Source organism: Scyliorhinus torazame, chromosome 12 (genome assembly GCF_047496885.1).
Source record: "Scyliorhinus torazame isolate Kashiwa2021f chromosome 12, sScyTor2.1, whole genome shotgun sequence".
Taxonomy (NCBI): domain Eukaryota; kingdom Metazoa; phylum Chordata; class Chondrichthyes; order Carcharhiniformes; family Scyliorhinidae; genus Scyliorhinus; species Scyliorhinus torazame.
In genome coordinates, this window is record NC_092718.1 from 71521543 (window position 1) to 71541785 (window position 20243).

Genomic DNA, 20243 nt, shown 5'->3' on the forward strand with positions numbered 1-20243 from the left:
ATTGGCAGATTAACATTCCAGAAAACAGATGTTTCAGGCAGGGTAGAGGGAGATGTAAAAGGGGTAGGGGAGTTGCACTACTGGTTAAGGAGGATATCACAGCTGTACTGTGGGAGGACACCTCGGAGGGCTCATACAGCGAGGCTATGTGGGTAGAGCTCAGGAATAGGAAGGGTGCTTACTGAATTGTGGTCACTGTTCCCGAACTGCTCCCCTACTGAAACGTCGATCACCTGGTCAGGATAATTCCCCAATACCAGGTCCAGTACGGCCCCTTCCCTAGTTGGACTATCTACATAGTGTTTCAAGAAGCTCTCTTGGATGCTCGTTACAAAGTCTGCCCATCCACGCTCCAAGCACTAAGTGAGTCCCAGTCAATATAGGGGAAGTTAAAATCACCCACCACAACAACCGTTACTTTTACACCTGGCCAGAATCTGCCTACATATCTGTTCCTTTATCTCCTGCTGGCTATTGGGAGGCCTATAGCGGACCCCCAACATTGTGACTGCACCCTTCCTATTCCTGAGCTCTACCCATATAGCCTCGCTGTATGAGCCCTCCGAGGTGTCCTCCCACAGTACAGCTGTGATATCCTCCTTAACCAGTAGTGCAACTCCCCTAGCCCTTTTACATCTCCCTCTATCCTGCCTGAAACATCTGTTTTCTGGAATGTTAATCTGCCAATCCTGTCCTTCCCTGAACCAAGTCTCTGTAATGGCAACAACATCATAGTTCCAAGTACTAATCCAAGCACTAAATGCATCTGCTTTACCTGTTACACTTCTTGCATTGAAACAAATGCACATCAGCCCACCAGATCCACTTTGATCAGCAACCGCACCCTGCCTGCTCTTCCTCTGAGTCTTACTGGCCCTACTCCCTAGTTCCCCTTCAGCTAATTAAACTTTGCTTTGGTTCCCACCCTCCTGCCAAACTAGTTTAAATCCTCCTGTGTGACACTAGCAAACCTCCCGGCCCTCCAGTCTAGATGCAACCCATCCTTCTTGTGCAGGTCCCACCTGTCCCGGAAGAGATTCCAATGGTCCAGAAATCTGAAACCCTCCCTCCTACACCAGCTGTTTAGCCATGTGTTTAGCTGCACTATTCTTCTATTTATAGCCTGACTGGAACGTGGCACAGGGCATAATCCTGAGATTATAACCGTGGAGGTCCTGTTTATTAACTTTCTACCTAACTCCCTAAACTGCTGCTGCAGGACACCGGCACTCTTCCTACCAATGTCGTTAGTACCAATATGTACCTCAACCTCTGGCTGTTCACACTGTCCCTTCAGAATGCTTTCTGCCCGTTCAGAGACATCCTGGACCCTGGCACCAGGGAGGCGACATACCATCCTGGTGTCTCTTTCACGTCCATAGAAGCGCCTATCTGTACCCCTAATTATAGAGTTCCCAATAACTATTGCTCTTGTGCTCTTTGTCCCTCCATGCTTAGCAACAGAGCCAGTTGTGATGCCACTGCTCTGGCTGCTGCCTCTGTTGTCCCCCGATAGGCCAAATCAATATAATACAGAACTTTGTACATTGGATTCCTCCCGCACATATCAACTTTCCAGAACATTTATGTATTTTCTTGCTCAAGCGCCCCCCAGGAAAAAACCCCTTCCCCATCCCCCTTCTTCCCCCCCACCCCGAAAGAGATGCCCCCCCCCCCCGCCCGGGTTGCTGCTGCTGCTGACCGAACCTCATCTAACGCTCCGTGAGATAGTCTAGGAACGGTTGCCACCGCCTGGAGAACCCCTGCACAGACCCTCTCAAGGCAAACTTTATCCTCTCCAACTTGATAAACCCTGCCATGTCATTTATCCAGGCTTCCACACTGGGGGGCTTCGCATCTTTCCACACTAACAAGATCCTTCGCCGGGCTACCAGGGACGCAAAGGCCAGAATGCCGGCCTCTTTCGCCTCCTGCCCTCCCGGCTCGTCCGCCACTCCAAATAGTGCTAGCCCCCAATTTGGCTTGACCTGGACTTTCACCACCTTAGATATAGTTCTCGCAACTCCCCTCCAGAACCCATCCAGTGCCGGGCACGACCAGAACAAATGGGCATGGTTCGCCGGGCTTCCTGAGCACCTCCCACATCTGTCCTCCACCCCAAAGAACCTACTCAGCCTCGCCCCCATCATATGCGCTCTGTGAATAATCTTAAATTGTATCAGGCTAAGCCTGGCACACGAGGAAGAGGAATTAACCCGACTTAGGGCATCAGCCCACAGCCCCTCTTCAATCTCCTCCCCCAGCTCCTCCTCCCATTTACCCTTCAGCTCCTCTACCAAAGCCTCCCCCTCTTCTTTCATCTCCTGGTATATCGCCGACAGCTTGCCCTCTCCGACCCATATGCCCGAAATCACCCTGTCTTGAATCCCCTGTGCCGGGAGCAGCGGAAATTCCCTCACCTGCGCCTCACAAACGCCCTCACTTGCATGTACCTGAACGCATTTCCCGGGGGTTGCCCAAACTTTTCCTCCAGCGCCCCTAGGTTCGCAAACGTCCCGTCGATGGACAGGTCCCCCATTCTTCTAATCCCTGCCCGATGCCAGCTCTGAAACCCCCCGTCCATCCTTCCTGGGACAAACCAATGGTTATCTCTGATCGGGGACCACACCGAGGCGCCCATCGCACCCCTGTGTCGTCTCCACTGCGCCCAGATCTTTAGTGTTGCCGCCATCACCGGACTCGTGGTGTACCTTGTCGGCGAGAGCGGCAGCGGTGCCGTCACCAGTGCCCCCAGGCTCGTTCCTTTGCAGGACGCCATCTCCAACCTCTTCCATGCCGCCCCCTCTCCCTCCATCACCCACTTACGGATCATCGCCACGTTGGCTGCCCAGTAGTAGCCACCCAGATTCGGCAACGCCAGCCCTCCTCTATCTCTACTACGCTCCAGGAACCCCCTCCTTACCCTCGGGGTCTTGTTCGCCCACACAAAACCCATAATGCTCCTGCCTACCCGCTTAAAAAAGGCCTTGGTGATCACAATTGGAACGCACTGGAATACAAAAAGAAACCTCGGGAGGACCACCATTTTAATCGACTGTACTCTGCCCGCTAGCGAGAGTGGCAACATGTCCCATCGTTTAAAGTCCTCCTCCATCTGCTCCACCAGCCGCGTCAAATTAAGTTTGTGCAGGGCCCCCCAGCTCCTAGCTACCTGGATCCCCAAGTATCGGAAGCTCCTTTCCGCCCTCCTCAGCGGTAGGTCATCTATCCTTCTTCCCTGATCCCCCAGATGCACCACAAATAGCTCACTCTTCCCTACATTGAGCTTGTAGCCCGAGAAGTCCCCAAACTTCCTCAAGATCTGCATGACCTCCACCATCCCCTCCACTGGATCCGCCACATACAGCAACAGGTCGTCTGCATATAACGACACTCAATGCTCCTCTCCCCCTCGGACCACCCCCCTCCATTTCCTGGACTCCCTTAATGCCATGGCCAAAGGTTGAATTTCTAATGCAAGCAACAGGGCGGACAGGGGGCACCCCTGCCTCGTCCCTCGATACAGCCGAAAGTACTCCGACCTCCGCCGATTCGTGACCACACTCGCCACCGGGGCTCTATATAGGAGCTTAACCCAGCTAATAAACCCTCCCCCGAACCCAAACCTCCGCAACACTTCCCAGAAATACTCCCACTCTACTTGGTCAAAAGCCTTCTCCACGTCCATAGCTGCCACTATCTCCGCCTCTCCCTCCACCGATGGCATCATAATCACATTTAGGAGCCTCCGCACATTGGTGTTTCGCTGCCTGCCCTTTACAGATCCCGTCTGGTCCTCGTGAATCACCCCCGGGACACAGTCCTCGATCCTCGTAGCCAGCACTTTTGCCAGCAACTTGGCATCCACGTTGAGGAGCGAGATCGGCCTGTACGGCCCACATTGCAGTGGGTCCTTATCCCGCTTCAGGATCAAAGAGATCATCGCCTCCGACATTGTCGGGGGCAGGGTCCCCCCCTCCCTTGCCTCATTGAATGTCCTCACCAGCAACGGGGCTAACAGGTCTACATACTTCCTATAGAACTCCACCGGGAACCCATCCGGTCCCGGGGCCTTCCCTGCCTGCATGCTCCCCAGTCCTCTAATCAGCTCCTCCAACCCAATTGGCGCCCCCAAACCAGCCACCTCCTGCTCCTCCACCCTCAGGAACCTCAGTTGGTCCAAGAATCGTCGCATTCCCTCCTTTCCCACTGGGGGCTGGGACCTGTACAGCTCCTCATAGAAGGCCTTGAATGCCTCATTTACTTTCACCGCACTCCGCACCGTAGTTCCCCTTCCATTCTTGATTCCACCTATCTCCCTCGCTGCCACATTCTTATGGAGCTGATGTGCCAGCATCCGGCTCGCCTTCTCCCCATACTCATACGTCACCCCCTGTGCCTCCCTCCACTGTGCCTCTGCCTTCCCAGTGGTCAACAGGTCAAACTCCATCTGGAGACTTCGCCTCTCCCCGAGTAGTCCCTCATCAGGGGCCTCTGCATATCTCCTGTCCACTCTTAAAATCTCCCCCACTAACCTCTACCTTTCCCTGCCCTCTCTCTTCTCCCTATGAGCCCTGATGGAGATTAACTCTCCCCTGACCACCGCCTTCAGCGCCTCCCATACTACTCCCACCTGCACCTCCCCGTTGTCGTTGGCCTCCAGATACTGTTCAATGCACCCCCGCACCCTTCCTCGTCTGCCAGCAGTCCCACATCCAACCGCCACAGCGGGCATTGGTCCCTCTCCTCCCCCAACTCTAGTTCCACCCAGTGCGGGGCGTGGTCTGAAATGGCTATGGCCGAATACTCCGTTCCCTCCACTTTCTGGATCAATGCCCTGCCCAGAACAAAAAAATCTATCCGGGAGTAGGCCTTGTGTACATGGGAGAAAAAAGAACATTCTCTGGCCAAAGGCCTGGCAAATCGCCACGGATCTACTCCCCCCATCTGGTCCATAAACCCCCTAAGCACCTTGGCCGTGGCCGGCCTCTTTCCGGTCCTAGATCTGGAGCGATCCAGTGCTGGGTCCAACACCGTATTGAAATCCCCACCCATTATCAAGCTTCCTACCTCCAAGTCCGGAATACGCCCCAACATACGCTTCATGAATCCAGCATCGTCATCGTCCCAGTTCGGGGCGTATACATTTACCAATACCACCCACGTCCCCTGCAACCTACCGCTCACCATCACGTAGCGACCTCCATTGTCCGCTACTATGTTCTTGGCCTCAAAGGACACCCGGTTCCCCACCAGTATTGCCACCCCTCTATTCTTTGCATCCAGCCCCGAATGGAATACCTGTCCTACCCATCCCTTTCTTAACCTGACCAGTTCTGCCACCTTCAGATGTGTCTCCTGAAGCATGACCACGCCTGCCTTCAGTCCCTTTAAGTGCGCGAACACTCGGGCCCTCTTAACCGGCCCATTTAGGCCCCTCACATTCCACGTGATCAGCCAGATTGGGGGGCTACCCCCCCCCCCCCCCCCCCCCCCCGCCCCCCCCCTCCTGCCGACTAGCCACCTCCTATTTTAGGCCAGTCCCGTGCCCACACCCTCCCGCACCCTCCAGTCCCCCAGACGGGGAACCCCCGCCCCGACCACCTCTTCCGTTTTCAGTTCCCCCTCGGCCAATGCAGCAGCAACCCTATTCCCTTGCCCCCCCCCCCCACCTGCTAGATCCAAATCTAGCTCTTTTGCTCCCCCCATAATACTTCCGTAAGTCAGCTGACTCCTGCTGACCCCGGCTTCCCGTTGACCCCCCCCCGGTGTGGAAATCCCTCCTCCTCCTTGCGCTCCTCCATCCCCCCCCCTCCCTAACGCGTGAAAAAGCCCGCGCTTTCCTGAGCCAGCCCCGCCCCCTGTGGCGCAGGTCCTGTTGCGGCCTTATCCCAATTCCCCCATCCCCGGGTCTCACCTCCCTCCAGCGCCCACATTCCTCACAGTCTCCCCATCAGAACTCTTCCCCCATTCCCATCCATCGTCCCACCCGTGAAACATTCTTTACCCATATTTACAACCCTGTATACAGTCAACATCTCCCCCACAACCACAGACCCTCAGTTCGAGTCCAATTTTTCCGTTTGGATAAAGGCCCAAGCCTCTTATGGCGTTTCAAAATAGTGGTGTCGGTCCTGATACGTGACCCACAGTCGCTGTATTCCGACTGGCTGCAGCATTCCGTATCTCACCCTCTTTTTATGCAGCACCCCAGTTGAAGCCAGCTCTCCTCTTTGCCACCTCTGCGCTCCAGTCCTGGTAGACTCGGATCACCGCATTCTCCCATCTACTGCTCCGCTCCTTCTTGGCCCATCTCAGGACACTCTCTCTGTTCGCAAAACGATGGAACCTCGCCACTATCGCCCTTGGCGGCTCGCCGGCCTTGGGTCTCCTCGCCAGGACCCGGTGAGTCCCTTCTAGCTCCAGCGGGCTCGGAGAGGCCTCCGCACCCATCAGCAAATGGAGCATCGTGCTTACATATGCCCCGGCATCGGCCCCCTCCACTCCTTCAGGGAGACCCAGAATCCGGAGATTCTTCCTCCTCGACCTGTTCTCCAGGACCTCCAATCTCTCGGCCCACCTCTTGTGCAGCGCCTCGTGTGCCTCCATCTTCACCGCCAGGCCCAAGATCTCGTCCTCGTTCTCGTTAGTTTTGTTCTTCACCTCTCGGAGCTCTACCGCCTGGGCCTTCTGGGTCTCCTTCAGCCCCTCGATCGCCATCAGCATTGGCGTCAGCACCTCCTTTTTAAGCTCCTCCACGCAGCGCCTGAGAAACTCCTGCTGGTCCGGCCCCCATGCTGCTCGATCTCCGCCCTCCGCCATCTTGTTTTTTCCCCCTCGTTTCTGCCGCTGCTCCAAAGCCTCTTTTTCCGCCACTCCACTTCTAGTACCCTCCATACACGACGGCAGGGGGACCTTGCTCTCACCTTCCCACATGGGAATTGGTCAAAAGATTTCCGTTGGGGCTCCCCCGGAGAGCCCAAAAGTCCGTTCTAGCGGGAGCTGCCGAAATGTGCGGCTTAGCTCCGCATCGCCGCAACCGGAAGTCCCCCCCCCCCATATCTTCAATCTTACCATTCCCCCATACACCGAATCACACCAGCTCCCATATCCTCAATCTCAGCATCCCCACACATCCCTCAATCTCACCACATCCCCATATACCTCAATCTCACCATCCCCCCATATTCTCAATCTCACCATCCTCCCCATATACCTCAATCAACCCCCATATCCCTCAATCTCACAATCCCCCCCCCTTAGCTTCAATCTCACCATCCCCTAATATCCCTCAATCTCACAATCTCCCTTTATCCTCAATCTCACCATCCCCACACATCCGTCAATCTCTCCACTCCCCATATACCTCAATCTCACCATCCTCCCCATATACCTCAATCAACCCCCCATATCCCTCAATCTCACAATCCTCCCCCCCCTTATCTTCAATCTCACCATCCCCTAATATCCCTCAATCTCACAATCTCCCCCTATACACATTCTCACCATCCCTGCCTATCCTCAATCTCCCCATCACTCTTAATATCCCTGAATCTCGCCATTTCTCGCACACCCTCAACCTCACCATTTCCCCCATATCCCTCAATCTCACCATCCTCCCATGTCCCTCAGTCGCACCAGAATTCCAAATCCTCAAACTCACCATCTCTCCCATTTCCCTCAATCTGATCATGAAATGAAAATGAAAATCGATTATTGTCACAAGTAGGCTTCAAATGAAGTTACTGTGAAAAGCCCCTAGTCGCCACATTCCGGCGCCTGTTCGGGGAGGCTGTTACGGGAATTGAACCATGCTGCTGGCCTGCCTTGGTCTGCTTTCAAAGCCAGCGATTTAGCCCTGTGCTAAACAGCCCCTGATCATCTGCCCATATCTTCAATCTCATCACACCCACATATCCTCAATCTCATCATCACCCCATATCCCTCAATCTCATCCTGTCCACCATATCCCTCAATCTCACTCCCTCCCATATCGCTAAATATCACCATCACCCCATATCCCAAACTCTCGAGCACCCCCCTATCCTCTATCTCACCGCTCCTCCTCCATGAAATGAAATTAAATGAAATAATCTTTGTCACAAGTAGGCTTACATTAACACTACAATGAAGTTACTGTGAAAAGCCCCTAGTCGCCACATTCCGGCACCTGGTTCAGGTATATGGAGGGAGAATTCAGAATGTCTAAATTACCTAACCGGTGGGAGGAAACCGGAGCACCCGGAGGAAGCCCACGAAGACTCGGGGAGGACGTGCAGACTCCGCACAGACAGTGACCCATAGTCCTCAACTACTGAGGGAGTGCTGCACTGTCAGAGGGTCAGTACTGAGGGAGTGCTGCACTGTCAGAGGGTCAGTACTGAGGGAGTGCTGCACTGTCAGAGGGTCAGTACTGAGGGAGTGCTGCACTGTCAGAGGGTCAGTACTGAGGGAGTGCTGCACTGTCAGAAGGTCAGTACTGAGGGAGCGCTGCACTGTCAGAGGGTCAGTACTGAGGGAGTGCTGCACTGTCAGAGGGTCAGTACTGAGGGAGTGCTGCACTGTCAGAGGGTCAGTACTGAGGGAGTGCTGCACTGTCAGAGGGTCAGTACTGAGGGAGCGCTGCACTGTCAGAGGGTCAGTACTGAGGGAGTGCTGCACTGTCAGAGGGTCAGTACTGAGGGAGTGCTGCACTGTCAGAGGGTCAGTACTGAGGGAGTGCTGCACTGTAAGAGGGTCAGTCCTGAGGGAGTGTTGCACTGTCAGACATACTTTTTTGAGATGATACATTAAACGGAAGCTCCTGTCTGCCATCTTGTGTGGGTGTAAATGATCCCATGGACACTATTTGGAAGAAGAGTGGGAGGGAGTGGCATGTGGAGGAGAGTTTTCCCTGGGGCCCAATTTTTATCCCTTGACCAACATCACTAAAAACAAGCTGATGACCTGGGTCATTATCACGTTGCTGTCTGTGGGATCTTGCTGTGCGGGAAATGGCTGCTACCTTTATCTCCATTACAGCAGCGACCTCACTTCAAAAACATCCTTGATTGGCTGCGGGAGGTTTTGATACACGCGGAGGGCTTTGGGAGGCGCTGGGTTGGGGGTGGGGGGAAAGAGTGTGGTGGGCATTAAAACCTGCTCATTAACTCTTTCTCTTCCAGATGAACGGTGTTTTCGCTTCGCTCCCCTATCACCTCGACGATAACCGGATCAGCGTCTACAAGAGTGGCTGGACAGGAGTGGTCCACACGGACTTCGGCCTCAAGGTGACCTTCGACTGGCGGAGTCACGTGACGGTCACGCTGCCCAGCAGCTACGCCAGTGCGGTCTGCGGACTGTGCGGGGACTACACTGGCCACCGAGATGGCGACCTGCGTCTGCCAAGTGGGCAGATCACCATGGACGCCGAAGCCTTTGGGAACGCCTGGAAAGTGGGGGATGCCCCTGGCTGCACCCCGGGCTGCGGGAAGCACTGCCCCGACTGCCACAAGGAACAAAAGGAAAAGTTCAGTGGGGATGATTACTGCGGCAAAATCCACATCAAAGCCGGACCCTTCCGCGACTGCCTGGCGGTCGTCAACCCCGACCGCTTCTTCCAAGACTGCCTCTATGACATCTGCCACTACCGGGGTCTCCAGAAAGTCCTCTGCGATGCCCTTGCCCTGTACACGGCCGCGTGTCAGGAGGCCGGAGCCAAGGTCTACTTGTGGAGGAAGAACAATTTCTGCCGTGAGTTAACCTCTGCGTGCATCGGCCCTGCTTGTCAGAGGGTCACAACTGGGAGGGGGTGGGGGGGAGGGCTGCTGGGTAACAGAAAGAAACCATTTGGCCCTTCTGCTCTGTGCTGGTGTTTTGTGGTCCACACGCGCCTCCTACCCATCTCCCACCTCATGTCCCAACCTCCAGGCCTAAGTGTTTACCTTTATCTAGCACCGGAAATATATCACATGTGTCCCGTGCAGAGGAGGTCCAACTCAATTTGGACTCGGGAGGACATGTCACTGATACCGAACCGCAGGGTTGGACAAGGGGGGCTTTTTGAAAAATTGTCTCCAAGGAGGAGACCGAGAGATAAGGGGGGATTCCAGACCGTAGCCCCTCCCCCTCCCAGGCAGCTTAAGGCACGGCCGTCAATTGCAGAGAGATGGAATTAGGGGGGATGCTTGAGAGGCCGGAAACAGGCGAGCGCCGAGATCACAAGGGATTTGGTATTGTGGGTGCGCTGCACTGTCAGAGGGTGAGTACTGAGGGAGTGCTGCACTGTCAGAGGGTGAGTACTGAGGGAGTGCTGCACTGTCAGAGGGTCAGTACTGAGGGAGTGCTGCACTGTCAGAGGGTCAGCACTGAGGGAGTGCTGCACTGTCAGAGGGTGAGTACTGAGGGAGTGCTGCACTGTTGGAGGGTCAGTACTGAGGGAGTGCTGCTCTGTCAGAGGGTCAGTACTGAGGGAGTGCTGCACTGTCAGAGGGTCAGTACTGAGGGAGTGCTGCACTGTCAGAGGGTCAGTACTGAGGGAGTGCTGCACTGTCAGAGGATCAGTACTGAGGGAGAGCGGCACTGTCAGAGGGTCAGTACTGAGGGAGGGCTGCACTGTCAGAGGGTCAGTACTGAGGCAGTGCTGCACTGTCAGAGGGTCAGTACTGAAAGAGTGCAGCACTGTTGGAGTGTCAGTACCGAGGGAGTGCTGCACTGTCAGAGGGTCAGTACTGAGGGAGTGCTGCACTGTCAGAGGGTCAGTACTGAGGGAGTGCTGCACTGTCAGAGGGTCAGTACTGAGAGAGTGCAGCACTGTTGGAGTGTCAGAACTGAGGGAGTGCTGCACTGTCAGAGGGTCAGTAATGAGGGAGTGCTGCACTGTCAGAGGGTCAGTACTGAGGGAGTGCAGCACTGTTGGAGTGTCAGTACTGAGGGAGTGCTGCACTGTCAGAGGGTGAGTACTGAGGGAGTGCTGCACTGTTGGAGGGTCAGGACTGAGGGAGTGCTGCTCTGTCAGAGGGTCAGTACTGAGGGAGTGCTGCACTGTCAGAGGGTGAGTACTGAGGGAGTGCTGCACTGTTGTAGGGTCAGTACTGAGGGAGTGCTGCACTGTCAGAGGGTCAGTACTGAGGGAGCGCTGCACTGTCCGAGGGTCAGTACTGAGTGAGCTGCTGCACTGTCAGAAGGTCAGTACTGAGGGAGCTGCTGCACTGTCAGAGGGTCAGTACTGAGGGAGTGCTGCACTGTCAGAGGGTCAGTACTGAGGGAGCTGCTGCACTGTCAGAGAGTCAGTACTGAGGGAGCTGCTGCACTGTCAGAGGGTCAGTACTGAGGGAGTGCTGCACTGTCAGAGGGTCAGTACTGAGGGAGTGCTGCACTGTCAGAGGGTCAGTACTGAGGGAGTGCTGCACTGTCAGAGGGTCAGTACTGAGGGAGCTGCCGCACTGTCAGAGGGTCAGTACTGAGGGAGTGCTGCACTGTCAGAGGGTCAGTACTGAGGGAGCTGCTGCACTGTCAGAGGGTCAGTACTGAGGGAGTGCTGCACTGTCAGAGTGTCAGTGTTGAGGGAGTGCTGCACTGTCAGAGGGTCAGTACTGAGGGAGTGCTGCACTGTCAGAGGGTCAGTACTGAGAGAGTGCAGCACTGTTGGAGTGTCAGTACTGAGGGAGTGCTGCACTGTCAGAGGATCAGTACTGAGGGAGAGCGGCACTGTCAGAGGGTCAGTACTGAGGGAGGGCTGCACTGTCAGAGGGTCAGTACTGAGGGAGTGCTGCACTGTCAGAGGGTCAGTACTGAGGGAGTGCTGCACTGTCAGAGGGTCAGTACTGAGAGAGTGCTGCACTGTCAGAGGGTCAGTACTGAGAGAGTGCAGCACTGTTGGAGTGTCAGTACTGAGGGAGTGCTGCACTGTCAGAGGGTCAGTACTGAGGGAGTGCTGCACTGTCAGAGGGTCAGTACTGAGGGAGTGCAGCACTGTTGGAGTGTCAGTACTGAGGGAGTGCTGCACTGTCAGAGGGTGAGTACTGAGGGAGTGCTGCACTGTTGGAGGGTCAGTACTGAGGGAGTGCTGCTCTGTCAGAGGGTCAGTACTGAGGGAGTGCTGCACTGTCAGAGGGTGAGTACTGAGTGAGCTGCTGCACTGTCAGAGGGTCAGTACTGAGGGAGCTGCTGCACTGTCAGAGGGTCAGTACTGAGGGAGCTGCTGCACTGTCAGAGGGTCAGTACTGAGTGAGCTGCTGCACTGTCAGAAGGTCAGTACTGAGGGAGCTGCTGCACTGTCAGAGGGTCAGTACTGAGGGAGCTGCTGCACTGTCAGAGGGTCAGTACTGAGGGAGCTGCTGCACTGTCAGAGGGTCAGTACTGAGTGAGTGCTGCACTGTCAGAGGGTCAGTACTGAGGGAGCTGCTGCACTGTCAGAGGGTCAGTACTGAGTGAGTGCTGCACTGTCAGAGGGTCAGTACTGAGGGAGTGCTGCACTGTCAGAGGGTCAATACTGAGGGAGCTGCTGCACTGTCAGAGGGTCAGTACTGAGGGAGTGCTGCACTGTCAGAGGGTCAGTACTGAGGGAGTGCTGCACTGTCAGAGGGTCAGTACTGAGGGAGCGCTGCACTGTCCGAGGGTCAGTACTGAGTGAGCTGCTGCACTGTCAGAGGGTCAGTACTGAGGGAGCTGCTGCACTGTCAGAGGGTCAGTACTGAGGGAGCTGCTGCACTGTCAGAGGGTCAGTACTGAGGGAGCTGCTGCACTGTCAGAGGGTCAGTACTGAGGGAGCTGCTGCACTATCAGCGGGTCAGTACTGAGGGAGTGCTGCAATGCCCAGGCAGTAGTTCTCCCTGGTGTCCTTGGGCCAATATTTACCTTTCGATGAGTATTGCTGAAAATGAACAGGTGATCTGGGGATCACTGCAGTGTGCGTGATCGTACTGTGCGGCAAGTGGCTGCTGCATTTCCTGCATTACTGCGCCGGCCTTGCTTCAGGTGCAGTTTGGTGGCAATGCTTATAGCCGCACAGATTGTGTGAGATTCTTTCTGCCTGTTTGTAGAGTGTGGGCTCACCGTGTAATGTCTCTCTCGTTCCCTCTCTCACAGCTATTGACTGTCCGATGAATGCTCACTACGAACTGTGTGGAACTGGCTGTCCGGCCACCTGCGACAGCATGACCGCCCCCCAGAGGTGCCAAGAACCATGCAAGGAGAGCTGCCAGTGTGACAATGGCTTCATCCTGAGCGGTGACCAGTGCCTCCCCTTGTCTGAGTGCGGCTGCACACACGAAGGGTGGTACCGCAAGAAGGGGGAGGTCTTCTACCCCGGTGCCCTGTGCAGGAAACGCTGCACATGCCGGGGTGACGGGGTGGTGGAGTGCGTGAGCACTGTCTGCGGGGCAGGAGAGGTGTGCAAGACTGTTGACGGGATCCAGGGCTGCCACCCAGATGGGCACGCCCAGTGCGTGGCATCGGGCGACCCCCACTACATCTCCTTCGACAGCCTGAGGTTCGATTTCCAGGGCACCTGCACCTACGTCCTGTCCAAGGTGGTGAATCTGACCAGCGGGCTGGTGGACTTCTCCGTGCTGGTGGACAACGTCAAGTGGGGCAACGGCAAGGTAGCAGTAACCCGGACCGTCATGGTCAATGTCTACGGCCACCGCTTCACAATGGAACAAGGGGTAAAGTGGAAAGTCCAGGTGAGTGTTTTAATAACGATAATAATAATCTTTATTATTGTCATGTGGTCGGCTATATTAGGGGTTACCTGGTGGGATGTACCTTATACTGTAGTATGAGTGATGGAACCTGCCTGCTGGTTCCGCCCAGCAGGCGGAGCATAAGAGTCTGTGTTTCACCCACAGCAGTCATTCTGTACCGGAGCTGCTGCGGTAACTACTTGTTCAGTAATGCCTTCAATTGGACTACAATCTCGCTTCAGTAGTGATTGATCGTGCACCATGTCACAAATAGGCTTAACACTGCAATGAAGTTACTGTGAAAAGCCCCTCATTGCCACGTTGCCGCGCCTGTTTCGGTACACAGAGGGAGAATTCAAAATGTCCGATTCACCTAACAGCACGTCTTTCGGGACTTGAGAGAGGAAACCGGAGCACCCGGAGGAAACCCACGCAGTCACGGGGAGAACATGCAGATTCCGCACAGTGACCCAAGCCGGGAATTGAACCTGGGAGCCTGGCGCTGTGAAGCAGCAGTGCTAACCACTGTGCTGCAGTTTTGAAGATGGTGGTGCGTTGGTGGGAGGAGCGGGGTGCGGGAGCCGGTTGTGCGAGGGTTTGGGGAGGGGGTGCGGGGGGTTGTGGAGAGATGTGATTTTGGCTGTGTCAGGGTTCTGGCCTCCAGGTTCAAGGATTCCACAAATCTGTGGGTGTTCAGTTCAGGACTCCCCATAGCCATCCTGTCTCGCACCCCCCCCCCAACCCGCACAGCATCCACTCCCCCACACACAACCTCCCCACCCACCACACAGTACCCTGCTCCACACAACCCCACCCACACATGCCCCTTCCCCCAATTGACCCGTATCCCCACACACAACCCCCACCCACCACTCAGCACCTCCCCTCTTCCCACACAGCCCTCCCCCTCCACCCACAGAGCTCTCCTCACACACAGCCACCCCCCCCCTTCCCACACAGCCCTCCCCCTCCACCCACAGAGCTCTCCTCCCACACAGCCACCCCCCCCCCCCCACCCCACCCCACCACACAGTGCCCACTCTGCCCACACAACCTCCCGGAACCAACAGGCACCCCTCACCCACACAACCCCCAACACATCCCCTCCTATCGATACAATCCCCAATCCCCACAACCCCCCCCCCGCCCCCCACACACCACACCATCCTCACACCCCACACAGCCTCCCCTGCCCACTCAACCCCCCTGCCCTCCGTACAAACCCTTATACCACACTCGCCCGTTCCCCCATACCCCCCTATACTCCACACAACACCATCCCCCCAACATAGCCCCCCACACAATACACTGCCTCCTGCTCCTTATATTCTGCCTCCATTTTAACATTCTCACCCTTGTTTTCTAATTCCTCCTCGTTCCTCTTATCTCTTTAACCTCTACCAGCCCCTCCAACCCTCCCTATCTCTGTAACCTCCTCCAGCCCCAACAACACTCCCTATCTCTGTAACCTCCTCCAGCCCCTACAATCCTCTCTATCTCTGTAACCTCCTCCAGCCCCAACAACCCTCCCTATCTCTGTAACCTCCTCCAGCCCCTACAACCCTCTCTATCTCTGTAACCTCCTCCAGCCCCACAACCCTCCCCATCTCTGTAACTCCTCCAGCCCCTATAATTCTCTGTTTCTCTGTAACCTCCTCAAGCCCCTACAAACCTCCCTATCTCTGTACTCTCCTCCAACCTGTGCAACCCCCCCATCTCTGTAACCTTCTCCGACCCCTACAATTCTCCGTTTCTCTGTAACCTTCTCCAGCCCCTACAACCCACCCCATCTCTGTAAGAGGGACATAGATAAGCCGCAGCGCTGGGCTGAGAGGTGGCAAATGGAGTTTAATGCAGAAAAGTGTGAGGTGATTCATTTTGGAAGGAATAACAGGAAGACAGAGTACTGGACTAATGGTAAGATTCTTGGCAGTGTGGATGAGCAGAGAGATCTCGGTGTCCATGTACATAGATCCCTGAAGTTGCCACCCAGGTTGAGAGGGTTGTTAAGAAGGCGTATGGTGTGTTAGCTTTGATTGGTAGAGGGATTGAGTTTCAGAGCCATGAGGTCATGGTGCAGCTGTACAAAACTCTGGTGCGGCCGCATTTGGAGTATTGCGTGCAATTCTGGTCGCCGCATTATAGGAAGGATGTGGAAGCTTTGGAAAGGGTGCAGAGGAGATTTACCAGAATGTTGCCTGGTATGGAGGGAAGATCTTATGAGGAAAGGCTGAGGGACTTGAGGCTGTTTTCGTTAGAGAGAAGAAAGTTAAGAGGTGACTTAATTGAGGCATACAAGATGATCAGAGGGTTGGATAGGGTGGACAGTGCAAGCCTTTTTCCTCGGATGGTTATGTCTGGCACGAGGGGACATAGCTTTAAATTGAGGGGAGATAGATATAGGACAGGTGTCAGAGGTAGGTTCTTTACTCAGAGAGTAGTACGGGCGTGGAATGCCCTGCCTGCAACAGTAGTGGACTCGCCAACACTAAGGGCATTCAAATGGTCATTGGATAGACATGGATGATAAGGGAATAGTCTAGATGGGCTTTAGAGTGGTTTCACAGGTCGGCGCAACTTCGAGGACCAAAGGGCCTGTACTGCGCTGTAATGTTCTATCTATCTACCTCCTCCAGACCTTTCACCCCTCTCTACCTGTGTATACTCCTCAGGCCTCCTACAACCGTCCCTATCTTTGTAACCACCTCCACCCCCACCCCTACAACCCTCCCTATATCTGTAACCTCCTTCAGCCCCTGCACCCCTCTCTATATCAGTAACCTCCTTCAACCCCCATTACCCTCCCTATCTCTGTAACCTCCTCCAGCCCCTACAACCTCCCTACTGCTGTAACCACCTCCAGCCCCTACAACCCTCCTTATCTCTGTAACGTCCTCCAGAAACCACTCCCCTCCCTATCTCTGTAACATGCTCCAACCCTCCCTATCTAACTTTCACCAACCACCTTCAACCATAGCTCTGTAACCTCCTCCAGCCCCTACAACCCTCCCTATCTCTGTAACCTCCTACAACCCTCCCTATCTCTGTAACCTCTGCCAGCCCCTACAACTCTCCCTATCTCTGTAACCTCCTCCAGCCCCTACAACCCTCCCTATCTCTGTAACCTCCTACAACCCTCCCTATCTCTGTAACCTCTGCCAGCCCCTACAACTCTCCCTATCTCTGTAACCTCCTCCAGCCCCTACAACCCTCCCTATCTCTGTAACCTCCTACAACTCTCCCTATCTCTGTAACCTCCTCCAGCCCCTACAACCCTCCCGATCTCTCTAACTTTCACCAGCCACCTACAAACCTCCCTATCTCTGTCACCACCTCCAGCCCCTACAACCCTCCCTCTGTCACCACCTCCAGCCCGTACAACTTTCCCTATCTCTGTAACATCATCAAGTCCCTACAGTCCTTCCTATCTCTGTAACCTCCTGCAGTCCCTACAACCCTCCATTTCTCTGTAACCTCCTCCAGCCTCCCTATCTCTGTAACCTCCTGCAGTCCCTATGGCCCTCCCTATCTCTGTAACCTCCTCCAGCCCCTACAACCCTCCCTATCTCTATAACCTCCTCCAGCCCCTACAACCCTCCCTATCTCTGTAACCTCCTCCAGCCCCTACAGTCCTCCCTATCTCTGTAACCTCCTGCAGTCCCTACGGCCCTCCCTATCTCTGTAACCTCATCAAGTCCCTACAACCCTCCCCGTATCACCCTAACTTCCTCCAGCCACCTACAAACCTCCCTATCTCTTTAACCTCCTCCACTCCTCCCTATCTCTGTAACCTCTTCCAGCCACTACAACCCTCCCTATCTTGGTGACCGCGTCCAGCCCTACAACCCTCCCTATCTCTGTCACCTCCTCCAGCTCCTACAACCCTCCCTATCTCTGTAACCTCCCCCAGCACCTATAATCTTCCCTCTCCCTGTAACCTCCTCCAGCCCCTACAACCCTCCCTATCACTGTAACCTCCCCCAGCACCTATAATCTTCCCTATCACTGTAACCTCTTCCAGCCCCTACAACCCTCCCTATCTCTGTAACCTCCTCCAACCCCTACAATCCTCTGAGATCTCTGCGCTGCTCCAATTATTGCCTCTCGAGCATCCCCCGATTCCCATCGCTCCACCATTGGTGGCCATGCTTCAGCTGCCTTGGGGGGGCCCTGAGCTCTGGAATTCCTTCCCTAAACCTCTCCGCCTCTCTCTCTCTCTCTCTGTCTTTCTCTCTCTCTCTCTCTGTCACACTCTTCCCTTCCCTGTTGCTCTCTCTCTCGCTCTTTCTCTCTCTGTCTCTCTCTCGTTGTCTCTCTTGCTCTGTCTCCCTCGCTCCGTTTCTCACTCTCTCTCTCTTCTATCTCTCTCGCTCCGTTTCTCACTCTCTCTCTCTTCTATCTCTCTCACTCTGTCTATCTGTCTCTCTCTCTATCGCTCACTGCCTCTCTGTCTCTCTCTCGCTCTGTCTTTCTCTCGCTCCGTTCGGTCTCTCTCACTTTGTCCCTTTCACTGTGTGTCTCTCTCTCACTCTCTTTCACTCTGTGTGTGTCTCTCTCTCTGTGAATCTCCCTCTGTTTGTCTCTCTGAATCTCTCTTTCACCGTCTCTCTCCCTTTCTCTCTCTCTCTCTCACTCTGTCTTTCTCTCGCTCTGTCTCGGTGTCTCTTTGAATCTCTCTCACTGTCTCTCTTTTTCTCACTCTTTCTCTCGGACTCTCTCTGTCTCTGCCTTTCTCGGTCTCTCTCTCTGTCTCTTGCTCCATCTCTCTCTGTGTGTCTCTCTCTCTCTCCTTATGAGGCTCGGGGTCAGGTTTCTATCGAAAACAGTGCAGTGACGGGAACCCTTTATGATGTTCAAGATGGGGGTGGAAAGATAATTTGTTGTTACTTTTGAATCTGCGTCCACTGTTCCTTTCGGGCATTGAATTCTGGATCACAACAAGTCTGCCTTGGAGGGTGATAACCTGGTCGCTCTGTGTCCCGCAGGTCGATGGCGAATTGTTCAATCTCCCCTTCCAGCTGCGCTGTAAGAGTGTAAAAGTGGTCCAGGAAGCTAACAAGATCGTCCTCAGCACAAGATTTGGTCTGCGGGTGACGTATGACACAGTGTATTTCGTGGCGGTGGTGGTCCCCAGCACCTACAAGGAGAAGCTGGGTGGTCTGTGTGGAAACTACAAGGGAGAAAAGAAGCTTGAGTTCACCCTGCCCAGCGGCAAGACGACCAAGGACGTGACGGTGTTTGGCTCGAGCTGGAAGGTGTTTGTCCGAGGGATGCAGTGTGACGACGGCTGCGGGGACCAGTGTCCAAAGTGCGAAGCAGGCAAGGCCTCCGTGTACAGCCAGGGCAAAGCCTGCGGCCTCCTCCGAGAGGCCAACGGGCCGTTTGCCGCCTGTGCCAAGGTGATTAAGCCTGGAACGTTCTTCGAGAACTGCGTGTACGACCTGTGCGAAGCCGATGGGCAGACTGAGGTACTCTGCAACAGCCTCCAAGCTTATGCCATCGCCTGCCAGGCGGCCGGTGTCCAGATCAAATCCTGGAGAAACAAGAACTTCTGTCGTGAGTATTGGATTATTCTGTGTGTACGGTGGGGACGGGGGAGAGACTTGGGGGTGGGGGGGTTGCAGATGGAGGGAACCGTCGCTCAAACTGGGTGCTGCCGCTCGTCCAGCTCACCAGCTGAGACACTTATCAGTCGCAGCATAGAATACAAGAGCAAGGAGGTTATGTTGGAGCTGTGCAGAACATTGGTTAGGCTGCAGCTGAAGTACTGTGTGAGGTTCTGGTCACCTCACTATAGAAAGGAGCTGATTGCACTGGAAGGGTATAGAGGAGATTCACCAGGATGTTGCCTGGGATGGAGTATCTGGGCTATAAGGAGAGACTGGATAGGCTTGGATTGTTTTCTTTAGAGCACAGAAGGCTAAGGAGGAGGGGGGGGGATATGATTGAGGTGTATCAGAACATGAGGAGTTTGAACAGGGTAAATAGGAAGCAGCTGTTCCCCACGGTTGAAGGGTCAATCACAAGGGGCATAGTTTTAGGGTGAGGGGCAGGAGATTCCGAGGGGATTTGAGAACATAAAACACCTCCACATTCGAGGATGTGGGACAAGTGCTGGTAAATGGGATTCGCATGATACTGGGGTAGTTATTGCCGGTGCAGGCTCGATGGGCCACGGGGCCTTTTCTGTGCTGTACGACTCTATGACTACAACTACGAGGCGCTGAAGGTGGATGGTCTCTGACTCAGGTCTCGGGGGAGGTGGGGGTTTGCTGTCAGGAGCCTCCACTCCGCACCCTGGGTACAGGCTGCACAGCACAGCTACACTAACCTAGAGCTGGGGGTCCATGGGTGACAATGCTGATTGGTCCTCCAACTCTCTTCATCCCCCCTCAATCCTATCCCCATTACGAAGGGGTGTTGAGTCGAGGTAAGTTATAAAATCTATGCTTCGTTTACCTAGTTCATAGGTAATGGTGCTGGATTACGCAGACCAGGGCTGGAGATTGCATGTTCATCAGAGAATTAATTCTCGATTAGTACAAACTCAACAGCAACTGGGATATTCCCTTCAGAATG

The 20243-nt window shown here is 54.7% G+C and overlaps 1 protein-coding gene across 1 annotated transcript in view; it reads left to right on the forward strand.

The window, feature by feature from the left end:
* fcgbp (Fc gamma binding protein) overlaps positions 1-20243 on the forward strand; it is a 317136-nt gene that overhangs the window by 282935 nt on the left and 13958 nt on the right. The window contains exons 15-17 of the mRNA XM_072468845.1: positions 9165-9732; positions 13069-13664; positions 18650-19220. Of these exons, the coding sequence (XP_072324946.1) occupies positions 9165-9732; positions 13069-13664; positions 18650-19220 (1735 nt within the window). The remainder of the gene's footprint in view (positions 1-9164; positions 9733-13068; positions 13665-18649; positions 19221-20243) is intronic.